Raw genomic sequence first — 13,758 nt, forward strand, 5'->3', positions numbered from 1 at the left:
GGACCAGCAGCACGATGACGCTTGAGAAATGCAATCGGACACTTCTGAGACTGAAGGTGGCTCCATATTTACGGTCCACCTTTCTCCGGAAGGCCGGGTTTCTGGATTGGGGGTAGTAGGTGGCCAGCTGAATTGCCATTTTGGTCCCTGATTGTTTCACTGACAAGAGGTTTCCGAGGTCTGACAGGACTGTCCTCTCACCTTTCCTATTCAAATCTGTCATTGATGCGATTATGGAGGACTCACTACCAGCCTCTAATGCCTGTGGGGTCGAAGTGCTCCCTGGGCCTCAGCTCACAGATATCGAGTACGCGGACGACATTGCTCCTCTGGGATCTGACCCCGTGGTGATGCCTCACGGTTCGGCATGCGCCTCACACCTCCAAAGTGTAAAGTTCTACTGCAAGACTGGGTAGGCTTGAACCCTAGCCTCATGATTGCTGATGAACCGATTGAGGTACTAGACATATTTATTTACCTGGGCGGCTGTATCAGTCCCGGTGGTCTCGCGGAAGATGATATTTTCATCCGGATTGAGTAGGACAAGGCAGATTTTGTGAAATTACGTCACCTGTGGCGTATGCGTGACATGAGCTTCTCTGTCAAGGGTCGAGTTTACAATGCAGCGGTGCGCTCCATATTACTATATGGATCAGAAACCTGGCCGCTGCGCGCCGAGGACGTCAAAAGACTTTCAGTGTTTGACCATCGATGTCTTCGGAGCATTGCCCGAATCTGGTGGGAACACGGGATTAGCAATTCTGAAGTATGTCGAATGGTATTCGGGAGAAATAACTCACCCTCGATAGATGAACTGATCATACTGCACAGGTTGCGCTGGCTTGGCCACGTGTTGCGTGTGCCCGTCGACCGACTTCCTCGAAGGGCTCTTTTCGCACAACCACGTGAAGGGTGGAAGAGGGCCAGAGGCGGCCAAACAATGATTTGGCAGCGAAGTGCAACAGCCATTACCGGAAAACTCATCTACGCTGGTCATTGCCGTCTTCCCGGATGAGGACCCCGAGAAGGCCATATCAGTGGGTAGAGACATTGTCAGACATGGCCCAGTCGCGCTCATGCATCAAATCTATCGCCTCCAATGCATAGCTCCCCTCCGAACCCCCCTACTTAACAGTCCACCTACAGTGCTCTATTTCTGCACCAATTGTTCCGCTCCCGCCCCTTATGCGCAGCTATCTACCCCACCTCTCTGAATCATCGGTGAACGAAACTGGTAGCTACAACCACTTTACGACAAGTACGCGGTTATTACAACTGACGATGATGATGACTTCATGCTTCCTCATGTATGGCACCTAGGCACGGAAAACGTCACAGCTGAGCGACTCAACAGGAGCATACAAACGGCTTCGCAAATGAACATCAGCAAGGTTCACCGCACGCTGTCTCGACGCCACACATAGGATGACCTGTGAACCAAAATGGATAGACCAGGCGTCGGCGAGACTAGATGTTTACGTCAACGCGATTGTCGTATCTAAAGAGATAGTGTGGGGATTTTTGATTAGACAAATCGTAAGTGGTTCGTGGATAGGCACAGTGCGTTTCCCCGGAACTCAGTATGACACTTACAGGAATGAGGCCCATATTGGCTTTAGCATGAACACAGACTGGTCATTGCCAAGAAAATCGACCGGGCTATTCTGGTTAATATATCCGATACCATCCTCTTGTTTTCACTTGGAGTAGAAAATCCGTCGCGCCCGTATTTTTCCAAGCGGCTTACGGAATTATTGGGGTTTGGCGGTATTCACAAAGTTGAATACCATTGAGCAGTTGGTTTCCAGTGTTCGTGATTGGGTACTGGCACAATGACTAATGATGAATTCATCCCACGAACACGTCACCGGAGGCACTTATAGAGAGGTGGGGCAAAAGGTTATCTGGTGGTGCTCTCCCTGGAGCAGCAGATTTTCGTTATTCCATGGGAAGAAGTACTGTATAATACAACTTTCTAGCAAATGTCACTAGGCGGTGTTGGTACCTGAGGCCACCGTAATTCCTGTGAGTCTGTGATTGAAGATCTTTTGACATCTCCCGGACGCGAACGAGATACTACTGTCATCCCTCCACATTGAATTCCTCACCAGTAAGGAATGATATATCTCCCTCGGACTTATGGTCTCCAACCGGACCATGCCACTCTGTTTTGGCAAACTGTCCTCAAGCACTCGATGCAGTAGAGATATGCTCGACGTAGGAAGAATGTTCATAGCTTGGGTTGTTTAGTTGGTGGTCAGACTACTGTGGTCGGCGATTTTGCCGCAAACGTGGCCGGTCAAAATCGGAGTGGTATATTGTAAAGCCACGATAACTCAATGATGGTGGCACCTCCAATGGGTGTTGAAACGTTTCCAGCAAAGTCGCCAAGGTCAGTGAACCGAAAGCATCCGTGAACAATGGTAACCTACGCAGTTTATTCTCGGTTTATAGTCTTTGTAAAAGGTAGGGAATTTCACCGGGTGCAACAGACTTCGGAGGATGATACTGATTTAGACGTCAAATGGATGATTAAGTACTAAAAACAACAAGATGAAATACCATGCTTCAGTCGACATACCATTCCGTCTGATAGATTCGAACCTTCAACATGACGCCATTTATAAGGTTGATGATGAGTAGTTAGTTTATGGTGTCACACCGGACACCGCTTTGCAAAGGTAACAGCCTGACTTGTTGGTGCATCTTGTTCTTCAGCGTTTGTGATGTCAACGATGACCGGTTGTAGGCCAGGAAATTGTGGTCTTCACCCTATTGTTTATTTGATCATGATGTATTAACCAAAATCGGACCGAGACAAGAACGGGAATGGTGATTCGAACTACGCGACTATGTATCGTTCAGCTGTAACACCCTTTCGGCGCCTAGCTGCCATGTCATGCGAAGAAGGCACAAGGGCTGCGATACTTACAGGTTGCCCAATCCTAGGTATGGACTTTATATGCAAAGCCAAAATGGGAGCAGCGTAGTGCTTTTTTGAACTTATCCCGACCCAGACTAATAAAAAAGGTTTTAACATCCCATTGGAGACAAATAACGACCTACCAAACGTGCAAGCACACTTTCAAGGAATCTACCGAACACCACCAGTGTGGATTGCTCCTATTTTCTGATATGGAGGCAACCGATCTACTTATTCTGTCATCGACCTACTGAAAAACAACGACGCGATGACTAGTCGGAACGCACTGTTTGTTGATCGACACCAGATAGTTGAAAAAGAGCACATTTCACAAGCCCTGTCCTACGCCTTTATGGTCAACCACAGTAAATGCAGGCTTGCTATGACGCTGTCATAGGAGTTTGACTTCACCCAACGCTGAGGTTCATTGGTGTTTTTTACGGCTGAACTAGGATATTCATAAAATTATTGGATGTTCCATGGGTGTGAACCCGTTTGTTGACACAATTTACGGAGAGAAATCGGGGCGATGTAAATAAGTCTGATCTTATAAATAAAAATGGCGAATGGGACAACCTGAGGTCGAATGGATAGTTACAAAATACAAAGAAATCCTGACCAGTCATGACGATTCGTAAAATGAAAGACGTCGTCGAAGATCTAAATTTTCGCGTTCCAACTCTCGGGTGCGCCACAAAAGGAGGTCAAATGCACGATGTGAAGATGAGCCAATAGAGTCGAGTTCACTAGGAGGGAGCCGAACGTCGGCAACTGATCCAGGACGATCGTGTGGGACGCCACTGATGGAAGCTTCAGACGTAAAGCGATATTGAATTAAATCTGGAAACTAGAAAAGAGATCCTTGATTAACGTACACGGAACTATCGTGGATGGAAAGCAGAGATGATGCGATAGCTTTCAGTTTCCCTCAAATATTCACTGAACAAAGTTTGTGTTCTGCTAGGGACGTTAGAAGAATGGAAAAGCTGAGAGACTTTGTTAGGTTTAGTGATTAGTTAGAGTGTAGGGTATTTGATAGTTCAAGGACTAGTACAGCGCCTCACAAGTGCGTTACTCTTTCCAGAATTTGAAAGGACTGTGGTCAAAGGTGCAAAAACGTGAATATTGAATCACTAGAATGAGGCTCGAGGTGGCTCAGTGGATAAAGTGCGGATTTACTAACCGGAAAGTCGGTGATTCGAACACAGCTTCTGGATCTCAACTGCTCCTGTTTAGGCTTGGGCAACATGGCAGTATATCAGCCCTCGTGCTCTCTTCAGGTCGCATGGCAGCCGGGTACTGGAAGGATGTTACAGCTGAAGGATGACTATTAGGGGTTACGTCAAATAGGTCCGTATGCTAGTCGGCTATCAGCGAAGCAGTTGTAGGAAAACTGGAAGGCCTCTGAATAGTGAGTTTTGTCAGATGAATCGGAAATCATTATGCATAGCAGAGAGAAGTGGCGCTCCACTGACCACTATGCTATCTAGTAGGCTGACGCCCGTCTTCGGATCAGCCTATCTCATCGGAATAGGCCAATGGATCTCCCTGATGTGACAACATCCGTTCTCCCGTAACTCTAAGCTCACGTGGTCAGACGGGCTAAATAGACAGCGCGACACAGTACGAAGCAACGTGATTCAGCTTAACAGGACGCGATACAGATGTAACGCAGTTGAAGTGAAGATTAAGAACCAAGATACCTCTATTTCAGACTAGTTCTAGGTCGACTTCCCTGCTCCAGTTTTCGCTTTTCCGTTATAAGCCTTTATTCTAATAGACTAACATGGCTGTACGGTGGTGCTACCTGGTGTTGCTGTTAACGACGACGGTAATGGAATTCGGTTTTCTATGCATTTTTTTATAGATCGTCGAGCTGTAGCACCCTTTCGGTGCCCAACTGCCATGCCACCCGAGGGAAGCACAAGAGGCGGGATACTGCCAGGTTGCCCAAGCATATACACGTGAAGTCGAAATGCAGAGGTCGGGTTCGAACCACGGACCTTCTTGTCAGTTAACTCGCGCCCTAGCCACCGAGCCACCTCGCCTCTGCATTTTTATAGCCAACATTTTGTTAGTGTAACCTTTGCCAACTTGAAAGCAGGCCCGATTGCAGATGTAACCAGTAAAAAGTTCAATGAAGGATCGGTTACTATGACTGTCAGAGGGCATTCAGGCCCGCTATGAAAGAATGAGAAGGACTCACCTCCGAACTACTGGCTAATATGCACAACAGTTCCAATGCGGTCGGACGACTATCCGACCGTCTGCTTAACATTCTGGCCACGAGCTGACTCTAAAACGAAGGAATATACATAATTTCATGCAAGTTTATCGTGATAAATCAAGATGGCGTCTTAAAATGCGCACAAAAGGGGTAATGATCACAGGTCATTAGTGATAAAAATATATCTCTAGGTAAATTACAGGTTCCGCCGCGAAACAGTCAGGCGCCATTTCAACTGAGTCAGTCAAGGTACAACGAGTATTTGGTATACTCCAATTAACTGCTGAATAAATGGTAGGTGTTGGGGGCGGAAGCGGAGCACGCTCAACGATGTCTAATCGCTAGGAGAGAATGCCGCTACCACATCCAACACGCGGTGCTACGCTCTGGTGTAACCATTCATTATCTGACGCCGTACGATTTACTGTAATTTTGGTGTGAATCAAAATAACCGTGACTGACTAACCAACATCGTCCTCATTAGCAGCAACACTTCAGCGATCAATAGCAAATTGGATGAAGTTAAAATGACCAGTTGGGTGAACCGGTCAGAACCCCGACAACCTTGAATGATCATGCCTGAGTACCTGTCTAATTTGAGATGCATCACTCCCGTGTATGATCGTTTGGCACTCAAGCACTATTGTTCCAATTGATGGCTTTGAAGGTGAGAGCACCAACGATATCGTAAGGCCACTACTTGATAAGCAATACCTGTCAGTGTCATCTATCGTCCCCACGTCCTTAAACGGGAAAGTGATTATCGCTAGTGGAATCGGGTAGAGTACGGTGACTACCGAACCGAAATCTCAGCGGTACTGTCTAAGAATATGGGAGAGAACATGAAATTTATTGTTCGGTTAGGGAGTTGAATATAGACACGTAGTTCATAAAACAGTGAAACTACCACCGTCGATATTCACCCAATGTACATTGGTATGCATCATTATCCACAAAAGTTACTCTGGATGAATGGAACTCAAGATTTAGTTAATCACAAGTTGCGACTAACCTGGATATTTCAATGGGTGATGGTGAATTATGCTTAGTATCATTATGAATTCCAATGCGACGATAACTCCAATGTCAGTTATAACACGGTTTCGAAAATGACAACCCATATTTCTGATAGAGCGAATGCCGTAAAAGAACTGTATGCATAATAGAACAGCCGAACGAATTTCAGTTATTTTCGTTCAGCTGTAGAACCATTACGGTGCTTAGCTGCCATGCCACCTGAATGAAGCACGATGACTGGGATACTGTCAGGTTGCCCGAACCCAGACAGGAAAAGTCATAAATTCACGCTCTAACAACTGAGCCATCTCGTCGTTTCGTCGTAATACAGAATTTGGGACGGGGTGCCTTATTTCCAACTTAACGTGGCTGCGAACGTGATTGAGTCTTCCATGGTCAGTTCCAACTAGAAGGTTCAAAACAAATAAGTTCCAAAGAACGACTATCCTTCCTCACATTGAAGAACACGTAGAGGTATGATAGCAAGTTCTCAGAATGAAACCTGGTAGAGATGCCAGACAACATCCTCACCTAAAGTAACCGGAATCAGACGCGTCGGAGTTATGAAACAATGGTAAAAATTCAGGATGAATGCTCCAATGAACCATAACAAACCAAGCTTCTCACTCTCACGGCTGATACTGTGCACGGCGTCCACATGGACTGATGGGTTGATAAGGAGACAGTGGATTCGATTTTTACGACGAATTTTTATGAAAGCAAATATATTTGAATCCCTCTAAAAACAAATTAGCGGACCTACCTCATCTGGCCAGGACGAGACAAAGTTTACAGGAAAACTGTTCATGATAGATTTTATTGTTTCAGAGCTTTGGCTTGCGTTGGAAACATTTTGCAAACAGTCGACCAATTCATGAAGCGTTCGGAAAGGGTAGAACAGTTGTAGGAATATAACACCCATGCTGAATATGTCGGCCTTTTGAAAAAAATTGAACAGCCTTGCTGAGAATTTCAGGCAAACTTTATTGCAGAAACACAGCATGCATATGCGAAATTATAATGCGTTTCACGTGAAAAGCGAACTGATAGCGAAAAAACAAAATACTCTCCAATGAGGTGCAAATGTTTTTTTTCTCATTTAGAACTCCCTAAATGCATACTGTTTCTTCGGGATCGAATGGCTAACTCTTTTGCTCAAAACATAGAGCGAAACCCTGCGTCAATTCTGGAGTAATCGCGTAATTGGTACATTATCAAGTCTCAAATACACCACGGTTGCAAGGGAAGGAGGTTATGGTGGTTAAACGATCGTAACACGGCGTTTGATAAAACTTGCAGTTCCAACATAGAAAAAAATTATTTAAGCATTTCCCGCTCAGTGCATCAAATGCGTGACCAAATGAGGCCTTACCACGCAGAGCACAATTGGACCACACCCGCCTTGCCATCTGGGCTGTTGCAAGCGCATACAGAAAAAATATAGGTTCTCAGTGGAAAGGTGACCTAATTATCACTAGTCTTCGTGACGTTAATACTGTCGTCAGTAAGGCCTGGCTACTCGATTCGGTCGATTTGTTGGTGGGTAAGCGATTGTGTCACATATTCGCTTGGAAAACGTGGTCTGACCTTGGCATATCTAATATTAGATACTGGTTACGTAGATGGGCCAAATGACCTTCCAGTTGGAAGCGCAGCGATTTCTCTTCTTACCGGCTAATAGGGTCGGTCAACTGTTCGACCACGACGGCTGGATTTTTTGACATGACTCCACCCAATGTACTGATTTCCTCTAGTGGAGCGGTAAACTGTAGTTTGACTTCATCGGAGGAAAGGACTGTTACGCACATCCACAATCAGATCCACGTTATGAAACGACTTTGGTTTTGTGCATGGCGAATGGCGTTTTCGTAGAACTAGCCGATCAGTCTGATCGTCAATCAATGAAAAACAACTGGGTCGGCATAACTCCATTTCGAACACTTAGCAAACCAATGATTTTCATCATCCCACTAGGATAAAAATGATGATGAATCGACGGTAACCTACACGCAGTTTATTGTATTCGAGTGAGATACCAGAACGTGGTTCTATCCACCGCGCGGTCGAATAGGAGTGGGTGGGAAATTCTTAACAGCAAGCAACTAACGACAGTATCCAACGATTTGTGGAGGATAATTGCTACGTGAATACGCATTGCCGTGTTAAGAAGGATCTAAATACGACTGCACTGTAGTTCCTGAGTAGTAATTCTACAGCTGAGGCAAATTAGAAGGTTTTCAGTGAGACTTGTTGGACGACAACTGTTCAGAAAAATGTGATGGTGGAAAACAACTGTCTCAGGGTCATAATTGAGTTGACCCGTGTGATAGATGAATAAGCCAGGCTGCTTGTACTAACCACAGGCTAGGACTTTCATGTATAAGAGACTTTTAAAAGTTTATTTGAACACGTATTCACAAATGAACTAACCTTGAAGTCATATTCCGTTTTCATGAATCTGGCATTTGTGTTGACTTCGGGCGCCGCGTAAATAGCACTACCCAGGTTGGCAGTAAGAAGGTAAGGTACATTTTTGGCAAGATCAAAGCGCGCGATTGCTCCTCTGGCACACTCATTCGTGGGTGGTTTTGGCGGTTGGCAGCCAGGTTCAGAAGACAGTATAGGTGCGCAATGATTTCGATCCAACCTGAAATAAACAGTTCCAAATGAGACATTAAGATTCGTATCACCGACAGTGTTGAACCAAGTTTTTAGACGCAGCAGCTTAAGGCTGACTCAAAGAAAACAAACATGCTAACAGAAAAAAGCCAGAGATGTATAGAGAGATGAGTGGAGCGCCGCAAGCTTGAAAACTGCCATGCCCGTAGCAACCACCGGTAATTTCTGGATAGCGGTTTGTTCGGGATTTCATTCCGAGAGACAATTTGACTATCCGGATCGTGAAATCAACTTGAATCAGAAATCCAAACTGAGGGATGCGCCGCTAATCATAGCTAGAATGATAAACAAGACACTGGCATTTCTCTAGGCTTGCTTCAGTTGTAGTTATTTTAGATAAGAAAAATATTGTTCCTTACTAAAACAGTTGCCTCGGCGCGACCTAGAAATTGGGAATCCAAAACCAGTGAAAAGCATAGACAGTAGCCCTGAACTAGGCTTAGAAAAACCTGATCTGTAATCTGTAAAAACAAAACGAAAAGACAACCGTCACCAACAGACTGGAACTTACTGTAATGTGAAGGCTCGTACACCTCAGCGACCCACTAAGCTATATCATGGGGTGCTCCCACGACACTCGAAGAGTCTCTCATAGCAGGTTGGACGCCTGATGAACAGTCTCCTGGTCCTCCAGGTGAGCGATTGGAACATGTGTCGACTTGTTCCATAGAAATGGTAGTGCATTTGCATTTCCCGCCATACATCGGTGCATTGTGGTTAGGTTTCTGAAACACAGGCTTTGGTTGAGGACGCTCACCGTCCTCCTGTCTAGGTGTGGGCGCTCTGACAGTATTCTAGCCCACGTGCAACCATGATATCCATTTATTCGAATAAACTCGAGCAACACTCACCGCCGTATGGTGCCATGAGCCGCACACACTGCATACAGCAGGACGGATTAGCGAAAACGTGCTAGTGGTGACTCCTCCCTTCTCTCTCTCATACTTTTTCATCCCCCTCTCCCCACTCCATCAATAACTCACCCCTTGAAGGCCTAGCGCTTAAGACTGACAACTCCGTTCGTCTTCCATCGGTTTTCCCTGTAACATCTGCTAGTCGCTTAGTGTCGATGTCTCCAGGCATCTCGAAATTAATTTCCAAACCTCGACACCCAGTCTACCGGGCCGTTTTTAATATCCGCAATCTGAAGCAAGCATGACAACGAGTTACTTTTGCTCTCACACTGGACTCGTTTGCCATTGATGTGTGCTGTGTCTCAGAAACAAAAATTCAAGATGCAAGTACGGCGGTTGAGCTAACCGCCCGATAACTCTTCACTCGCTCCCGGGTACGCACCTCAGAAGATCCAGAGACTGCTGCGGTAAGACGTGCAGGAGTTGGTATCGTCCTAAGTCACCGTGTGGGAGGATCCTTGCTTGACTGGATACCCGTTGATAGTATCTTCTGTGTGGTTTGTCTGGCAACGCTCGTTGTCTGTTAGTCATGTTTGCTTACGCTTCAACCTTTAAAACAATCGGAGACAAGTTTTGTGACGCCTTGAATGTCATGTTGCGGCGGGCTAAATGCTTAGATGTCTTGCTTGTTGTCGGTAGGCAAGTTTTGCGTAATTAGAAGGTCAATATGGATTGGACTCGATACATATGGACAATGGTGAGAGATTGTTTCAGTTGCCTACAGACCAAACGCTGCTTTCTACAGTACTAACTTCCAAAAAAGCCGAAGTCCCCCAAAGGCATGCCGGCCACAGACTCAAATCGACCATACTGCCATCATTTACCGATGGCACCGACCAACAATTGACTGCCGGTCGTTTTGCAATACCTCGATCGGTTAGCCGAATCCTTCGAACATTAATTGTCATAGCCACCGGCTGCCCCTCAACTGGAGCCCACAGCTGACATAGAACCCTGGACGGTGAACGTGGAACCACATACGGCCTAGGTCTACGACTACATATGTCCTCTCAAGCGCCACCGAGCTCTTCGCCAGGATGATCTCCCACCCGCGTTGTTCAAAGATGGGAGTGAAGTCCTCAGGCGGCGCTTGTCTGATCTGTTTGGGAAAACAAATCTGTCCCAGACAATTGTGGAGACTCGGTGATAGTGCCCATTTCGAAAAAGGAGCTCGTAGTGAATGTGGTAACCACAGAGGGATTACTTTGACCCCAGTCGTAACGAGACTGTTGGCGTCACTAATGCTTCATCGCCTCGTAAGACACTGACTAGAGAGCAGTCACTGAACACGCCACTTAAAATCCAGAGACAGATATTGGAAGTTGCGGAGAGTTTTACGTATCTTGGAAGCTGTTATTTTTTTTATTGTAGTGTGGCAGATGAAGTCAATGCACGAATCTGCAAGACCCACGTCGCGTTTGCTAATTTAAGACATCCACAACGTCAAAGTGGTGTATCCCTGAATCTCAAGGGACGTGTGTATCAAGCTACAGTGCGAGCTGTTTTGTTGTGTATGTGTGAGACTTGGCTTGTTCGAGCAGCGGAACTGAGACGTTTTCAGGTGTTCAACAGTCGTTGTCTCAGAACCATAGCCCCTGTGGGTTGGTGTCGGCGAACCTGTAACGAGGCGACTTTCAGCTGTGCAACAGGAACTTCAATTGAGGACTGTGTCCAGCACCATTAATTGCCTTGGTTGGGACATACGTTGCGTATGTCCATCCATCGTTTGCCGAAGAAAATGCTGTTTTCCATGCCCAATTCAGAGTGGTAGAAGCAGAGAGGTCGCCAAACCTTGAGCTGGCAGAAGTGTACGAAGGAGATTACGAAACGCTTTGGTGTTGTCGGTGCTGCTCGCCTCCCAGGATAAGGGCCGCGTGATCCCCAATGTGTCTGGTTGGAGACATTGCCAACCGATGTTATTGGCGTTCTTGTTGTCAGTTTCTATCCAGATTGCCTGAATGAGTGCCCGGAGGCGTATACACCTCGGAATGATTGTAGTACGCTAGCTTTAAGCCCCTTCCCCGTCCACCTTTATTCTTTTCTTCACAATATGGCTTTCCATTAACTCATGGTTGCGCGGTAGCGGAGCATCTCTGTTGAACACTGATGATGGTGATAGTGATGACTAGTCTTTCTAGAACGGCATAGCGCTCTGCACCGTTTTCAGTTCCGTTGTGCACATCAGAGTCACAGACATCTGAGAAAATGTTTCCATTCGTATGTGGAAACGTTCAACAGAAAAACTGACATTGTGGATATGACTACTCATTGCATCTAAGGGGCGAATAATGTGCATAACCCACTATTTGCCAGGAATATCGCAAAAAATGCAGGGCTCAAATAGAAGCAAGGATGATGGTAAGCGAATAACAAATGACGGTCCGGTAGATGTGGAGCATGAGTACACCTAAGGTCCCGCTATATAAAGAGCTTACCTAGAACGGCGATTTGATGCCCGTTCAGAAGAGCGAACAGGACTTTGGTCCCCGGAAGCACTCGAATTCGGATATCGTGCTGGTTCGGAGAGACAGTCGTTGGGGGATCGGGACAAACAGAGAGTGGTCATAGGTGCTTTAAGTTAGAAATGAAAGTTTCGAGATAACCACATGGTCATACATTACAGTACAAGTATGCTCAAGTGGAATCACTCCATGATAAAAAGGCAACAGACGTAACGACGAAAAAGAGTCACAACACGATGCCGATAGACACCTCGTTAAAGTTCGTTAAAAAGTTACATCACAGGACAAAAAAGTGTAACGATGGTCATTTTATAGCTACCGTTGAGCAGCTGAAACAGAAAACCGGATTGAACCTTTTAAAAAGGAACCAAATGTTGCAGAAGTAACAGGGATAGAAAAACCGTCCACGTCTGGTCGGACTTCACCGGAAAACATGTGTCCAGTTTCGCACATACACAACACAAATTATCAAAGGGAGTCTTGTGGGTTATGTTTGGACGAAAAGCACATCCACCTGGAAATTCCACGTATGCGCTGACCGACAACTTACATCAGGTAAACTCAGAAAGGCATGTACTAGTCAAACTTATACGCAGCGCGTTCTTCAAAGTGATAAAATGTGTTATTTACTCTAAAATAAGCCATGCCATATCGTATTTTCGGATGATTGAACTTTGTTTCAAGAGGAGGAGAAAGTAAGATAAGTGGCTTAGGCAGAATTGGTTTTGGAGTTGAAGAGATATCTGAAGAAACAATTGGACAGACGTGCCCCTTTACTCTGGCCATGAAAAATGTACGAAAGTGAGGATAGCTCCATCTCACGGATTAGGGGTACTTACTCTCATCTTTGTCTGAAACTACGCTTTGACGGATAACATGCTGCTCAGGGGATAACGAGAGAAAACGTGCCAACCCAAAGTCGCAAATTTTTACAACAAGCTGATGGTAACAAGGTTTGGAACAACTCCCAAGATCGGATGAAATGGACGGGCAGGAAGTTGCTTCGGGCGGGATTCGTTGCAGACACCCAGGGATACATTTGCAAGGTTCATCGGAAATTTCCGAAAGTGGGGGTCCACGAAGAAGGACATTTTCAGGCTAGGCGAGAAAAGTGGAGCAAGGAGGAGTTTTATCAGTCATCTTCAGTGTAACGACAACGGCGTCACAAGTAGTAAACCTAATATAGTGAGCAAACGGCAACCCTGAATGAACGTTCGTACCTTCCTCTTGTGAGTAATGGACTGCGTGTGTACATTTACAGCTATGGGTTCTGAGGAATGTCATGCATGAAGTACCGAAAGGCTCATTCACTCACCCGAAACACGTAACCTACAGGCCTGAGCTTTGCTGCTACTCCAAACTGGCTAGGGAGCATGGCTAAGTAGCACGAATGACAGTATTCGGATAACATATCAGATTCACTGAAATGTCGAACTGAACACGAAAACAAGCTCAGGTTTATGGGTAATTCACCTGCTGTAGTGGGGTACAAATGGAATTGCGAACAAGGGACCATGAAAAGCCGGACACCATCGA

The 13,758-nt window shown here is 45.8% G+C and overlaps 2 protein-coding genes across 2 annotated transcripts; one reads left to right on the forward strand and one right to left on the reverse strand.

Annotated features, from left to right (window-relative positions):
- Positions 1–3,469: 3,469 nt before the first annotated feature.
- Positions 3,470–12,326, reverse strand: T265_04168 (hypothetical protein; the record flags this gene model as incomplete). Its single annotated transcript, XM_009168838.1, has 4 exons — positions 3,470–3,770; positions 5,130–5,219; positions 8,598–8,814; positions 12,196–12,326. 4 exons carry the CDS (start codon positions 12,324–12,326, stop codon positions 3,546–3,548), a joined length of 663 nt encoding a protein of 220 aa, XP_009167102.1.
- T265_13437 (hypothetical protein) lies at positions 4,062–10,005 on the forward strand (the record flags this gene model as incomplete). Its single annotated transcript, XM_009168854.1, is given in 5 exon segments — positions 4,062–4,232; positions 4,806–4,996; positions 5,002–5,048; positions 9,481–9,567; positions 9,839–10,005. Coding segments are annotated over 5 exon segments (663 nt in total).
- Positions 12,327–13,758: the final 1,432 nt, after the last annotated feature.

The sequence above is a fragment of the Opisthorchis viverrini genome (genome assembly GCF_000715545.1).
Source record: "Opisthorchis viverrini unplaced genomic scaffold opera_v5_67, whole genome shotgun sequence".
In the NCBI taxonomy this organism is placed as follows: Eukaryota; Metazoa; Platyhelminthes; class Trematoda; order Opisthorchiida; family Opisthorchiidae; genus Opisthorchis; species Opisthorchis viverrini.